The sequence below is a fragment of the Coregonus clupeaformis genome, chromosome 7, assembly GCF_020615455.1.
Source record: "Coregonus clupeaformis isolate EN_2021a chromosome 7, ASM2061545v1, whole genome shotgun sequence".
Lineage (NCBI taxonomy): Eukaryota > Metazoa > Chordata > Actinopteri > Salmoniformes > Salmonidae > Coregonus > Coregonus clupeaformis.
In genome coordinates this window covers 32,328,434-32,333,613 of record NC_059198.1, presented here as the reverse complement: position 1 = coordinate 32,333,613, position 5,180 = coordinate 32,328,434, and the positions used below count along the sequence as shown (strand labels likewise).

Genomic DNA, 5,180 nt, shown 5'->3' with positions numbered 1-5,180 from the left:
CAACAATAACAACAACAACAACAACAACAACAACTACAACAACAATCGGCTCTGCAGCCAGTGTGACAACACTTGTTTCCCCTGACTTGATGCCATGGAAATGTCCACAACATACAGTTTCATGGTCCTGATTGAATCAGGCTATGGTAACATGTTGGCTAAGAATTTGACCTAAAGCACATGCTTACGCCACATAGAACGGACATAAGACAGGGGATCATGTGAGTTATTTTGAGTTTTTCTTCGTTTGAGGCTGAAGTCACCAAGTGAAGGCCGTCGCCCGTGGAGCCCCTGAGGTGGTGACCAGCTGACATCACAGGGGACGTCGGAGATTTGTTAAAGGTCATTTAAACTGAACTGACTTTGATTGTGCATGCCAGGGAGGCTATTTTCTAAATCTAGGACAGGGTTCATTCCATGACTGCATCCAACTTGATATTCAGTGGCTTCCTTTTCTTGTTTTCTTGTCTCCTTTCCTACACTGATGTGAAAGAACGGAGACAGTTGAAATCAGATTCAAAGTGAGGAGCGTCATTTTGTATTCACCACTTATCCTTTTTATCTTCAGGTCAGCCCATATGCAGAGGAGACAAGGTGAGGTAGCCTAGTGGTAGGGAGCGTTGGGCAAGTAACGGAAAGGTTGCTGGTTCAAATCCCAGAGCTGACTAGGTTGATGTGCCCTTGATCAAGGCACTTAACCCTAATTGCACCTGCAAGTCCTTCTGGATAAAAGTGTCTGCTAAACGACTAAAATGTAGAAAAAATGAAACCATTTCAGGCTATTGAGATACACCCCAGAGTTCAGTTTTCTAGGCTACTCTTTGTGGGGGTCAAAGCTGAGTTCTTTGGGTCGTGCAAGTGCTGTCCTATCTGTTTTTACAGGTGAGGAATATGTTTTGATATGAATTGGAAAATGTTTGCTAAAATGTGCATCAGATTTTTTTATTTTAATTTCACTCTGCATTATAACAACTTAATAACATAATAAATGTGGATTACCTCCGGAGGTGGTCAGGAAGATCTGATCACAATGTGTCTTTAAATCGTCTACACCTGTCCAAAAATGTGGGCACAATCAGAATGTGGACAAGATCAGGACAAAGAGTCCATGTTAGCATCAGTTATAAACAGGGCTTCTCCATTGCCCACTAGTGATTGGTAATGTTGACCAAGCAGTGCTCAGTGAACAAACTACATGCAAATGCTATTTATTTAGTCTAAACGTGACAGCCAGGCTGTTATTGCGAAACAGCAAAGGCTGTAATTATGAAACAGAAATATATAATAGTCTACTACACGTGACGAATCTAGTCACAGCCTCTTTCTCAATAAGGCTATACTTGCTTTTCAAAGACGCATCAAGATCAATCATCTCACGTTATCCAACTTGGCACACACTTATTTATAAACCACCTTTTCTTCTCTTCAGCACGTGAAGTCCATTGCACATTCTGTGGTGAAGTGGGTGTGTTTTGGGGAGTGATACAAATAAACCTCAGTTGGTATAAATAGTTTCTCTGCAAGCATTTCCCTCAGGCCAGTGGATGCATCTGAACTGAGCTGATCTAAAAGACACACACTCAGCACAATGTAAGTAGAAATTATGGGTTATCATTGCATTGATTAGGTTTGTTTGATTTGTGATGGTGTTAAGTAATTAAAGGAAGAGTGATTTTATGGAAATAGAAATGTGTAATAACATAGTTTACTGTCTTTTAAAGTATTACAATATTGCAATCTTAAGGAGTTATGTCTGTATAATAGATTTTTCATATGATGATGACACACTGTTTTGTGTACTTTAGGTTTTCAAATCAAACGTATTTGTCGCATGCGCTGAATACAACATGTGTAGTAGACTTTATGGTGAAATGCTTACTTCCAAGCCCTTTCCCAACAATGCAGAGTTAAAAACTAAGACGAATTTGCAAAATAAAAAGTAAATAGTAACACAACAAAATAACAATAACGAGGCTAAATACAAGGAGTACCAGTCCCGAGTCAATGTGCAGGGGTAGAATGTTGTTGAGGTAATACAGTTGAAGTCGGAAGTTTACATACACCTTAGCCAAATACATTTAAACTCAGTTTTTCACAATTCCTGGCATTTTCACAATTCCCTGTCTTAGGTCAGTTAGGATCACCACTTTATTTTAAGAATGTGAAATGTCAGAATAATAGTAGAGAGAATGATTTATTTCAGCTTTTATTTCTTTCATCACATTCCCAGTGGGTCAGAAGTTTACATACTTGGCTTTACATACTGACAGTTTGTGTGTACTTTAGGTTTTTAATGTGATGACACTGACTGTTTGTGTGTACTTCAGGGTTTATTTTGCAGGGTTGGTTGGCTTGCTTCTCATCTTGACTGCTGAGGCCAGAATTGGGTAAGGAAGTTATAATACACATCTGTTATTACTTTCCACACATAATAACCACACGTTTCAGAAATCATACTATATTTGTATATTGAATGAACGGTATCTGTGCTAAATCGTAGGCTATTGTCCTTTATTGATTTGTTTTCCACTGATTCCTATAGGAACTCCTCTGAGTCTCGCTTCTGCACAGAGTCAAATGAATGTCTGCTCTATGATCTGGTGTGCAAGAATGACGATTATGAGGTGAGTCTATTGTAAAGCACAAATGAATGGCACATTGGGGCTACAACCTAGTCAGGAGTTTATTTCACCACCTTTATTTTTTATGTTTAGTTGTTGGTCAGGGTAGCAGATACAAAACAATAGCATTTACATTAGAATGTATCAAATCAACAACATGATGATCATCATTATCATCCCCATTTTGGTTATCGTATTGGGTATCTGTATTCGGAAACATGTTGTAGATCAGTTATGCAGGGTTGTTGCACTTTTTGCACAGTCTCATCCTAATCCCATCCCCAACATCTGTAACTCAAATACACTCTACAGCAGAGGACTCTGAGTGAAAGTCTGTGTCTGTGTCTGTGTTACCGCCCCCAACATCCGTAACTCAATACACTCTCCAACACTGGACTCTGAGTGAAGGTTTGTGTCTGTGTTACAGGTGCGCCACTATGACTCTGTGAAATGGGTGTCGACAGATGAGGAATCATACTTCATGGACAAGGCCATCTACACTGCCTTCAGGAGACTCTTCAAATATATCACCGGATCAAACAAGGCTGGTGTGTGTGTGTGTGTGTGTGTGTGTGTGTGTGCGTATTAATCTATTTGTGTGCGTGTGGATGCACTTGCATGAGTCTGTTTCCATGCGTGTGTGTCTACCTAGTAACAAGTGCTTACACACATTTTTCCTATAGGTGTCAACATTGACATGACAGCTCCGGTGATTGTCAAAATTGAAGAGAAGAAGAAGATGTGGGCGTCGTCTGTCTTCACCCTCAGCTTCCTCCTGCCGTCTACCAATCAGATGACTCCTCCCCAACCCACTGATGACAAGGTAAAGCCCAATCCCAAATAGACCCTACGCCCCCTATGCACTTGTGGAGATCTGAGAGGATTTGATTGGTATAAGCAATATGGTGAAACTTCCACTTAGCCTATTAGAGGGCAAGGTGGAGCTATCACTATATTGCTGACACCTGTCAAAAACCTGTCAACCTGACACAATGACATCCACATCGTTGCCAGGGGTATGTAGTATTTGTGTGTTATATTGTGTGTGTTTTTTCTAATACTGCCTGGCTCAATGGTACCAATGGAATAGTCCCAAAAGTGCAAACCCCGCCCACCTGGCACTCTAGAAAAGCTGAATCTAAGTTGAACATAATATGATTGTCTATCAGACCTGGGATCAAGAAGTATCTTTCAAAAACGTAGATTTAGCTTTTATAGAGTGCTAGGTGGGCAGGGTTTGCACCTTTGGGACTATTCCATTGGCGCCATTGAGCCAGGCAAGCTAGGCAAGCTCATCTTAAGTATTTGAAAAAACACAAATACCATTTGAACCCATGTCAGGTATGTCGTGTTTTTTTAAAGATTGCTGGTTAACAATGTGGATGTCATTGTGATTTCCCCGTGCAGGTGTACTTTACAGAGATGCCAGACATGAAAGTGTATGTGAGGAGCTACGGCGGATGGATGATGTCTTTGACATCCAGTGTAAACTCCATGCTGCTGAAAAGGCAGCTAGACAAAGTCCAGGCCACCTACAACAAAGACTACCACTACGCTGTGGGATATGACAGGTGAGAGCACGGATACAAATCCTTCAATATACTCATATCCAACATCCAACCCAATTCCACCAAAATACCTTTTTCAAACATAATTTAATATTTTGTGTGTGTGTTTGTATGTGTGTGTGTGTGTGTGTATGTGTGTGTGTGTTTGTGTGTATGTGTGTGTGTCCTACAGCCCAATGAAGATTCTGAACAGGCACAATGAGGTGTGGTACATGGTTGAGGGAGAGCCTGTCTGCCCTACCTCCTCCTAAACATCCTGCTCCACTACTGCTGAGTCTGGTATTACCGCTTTGAGGAGGACCAATGGGAGGTGCATGGTAGACTGAGAACATCTGAGAAAATGTGGTTTGGGGACAACAAGGATATTAACTAAAATATGTGTCCCTGATCTGGTGGCACTATAATCCTAAATCAATATGCCACATATTATGTGTATACATACTGTATATCTTAGAATTTGCTCATACTTATTCAGGGTTCAATTTGTTAGGGAGGTGCCTAGTCCCCCTAGTCCCGTAATATTAACTCTGTACATGTTCTAACGATGTGGGGTGAATGTAGACAGGGATATTTTTGTACTAAATAACTGGGTCCGCTTGTCAAAAGGGAAGATACTTTTCATTTCTTTTCTTAATAAAATATGAATTGTTTCTGTGTTGAGTTTGTTGTCTCAAACATATGCCGAACAAATCCTCTCTAGCTCTTTGGTCATACTCGAGTGGTGGTGAATACAGTATGATTATAATGAACATAAAATCTTGGGTAATTGCATCAGATTCCATATGTGTTACATAGTCTGTCCATGAGAGATTATAATGAACATCACAAATGAAATGTTACATTTTACATTTTAATAATTTAGCAGACCCTCTTATCCAGAGCGTACATTAACCTCTAGGTACAACAACCACATATCACAGTTATAGTAAGTCAAACTTTCCTCAAAAAAGCAGCTATCAGCAAAATCAGTGCTTGGAAGAAAAGTGTTAAT

At 40.2% G+C, this 5,180-nt stretch overlaps 1 protein-coding gene across 1 annotated transcript; it reads left to right on the top strand.

Annotated features, from left to right (window-relative positions):
* Nucleotides 1-1,484: 1,484 nt before the first annotated feature.
* On the top strand, nt 1,485-4,839 carry LOC121570595 (heme-binding protein 2-like). Its single transcript, XM_041882061.2, has 7 exons — nt 1,485-1,590; nt 2,328-2,387; nt 2,543-2,624; nt 3,049-3,169; nt 3,305-3,444; nt 4,029-4,192; nt 4,362-4,839. Coding segments are annotated over exons 1-7 (648 nt in total). The 5' UTR covers nt 1,485-1,588; the 3' UTR covers nt 4,441-4,839.
* The last annotated feature ends 341 nt before the right edge of the window (nt 4,840-5,180 follow it).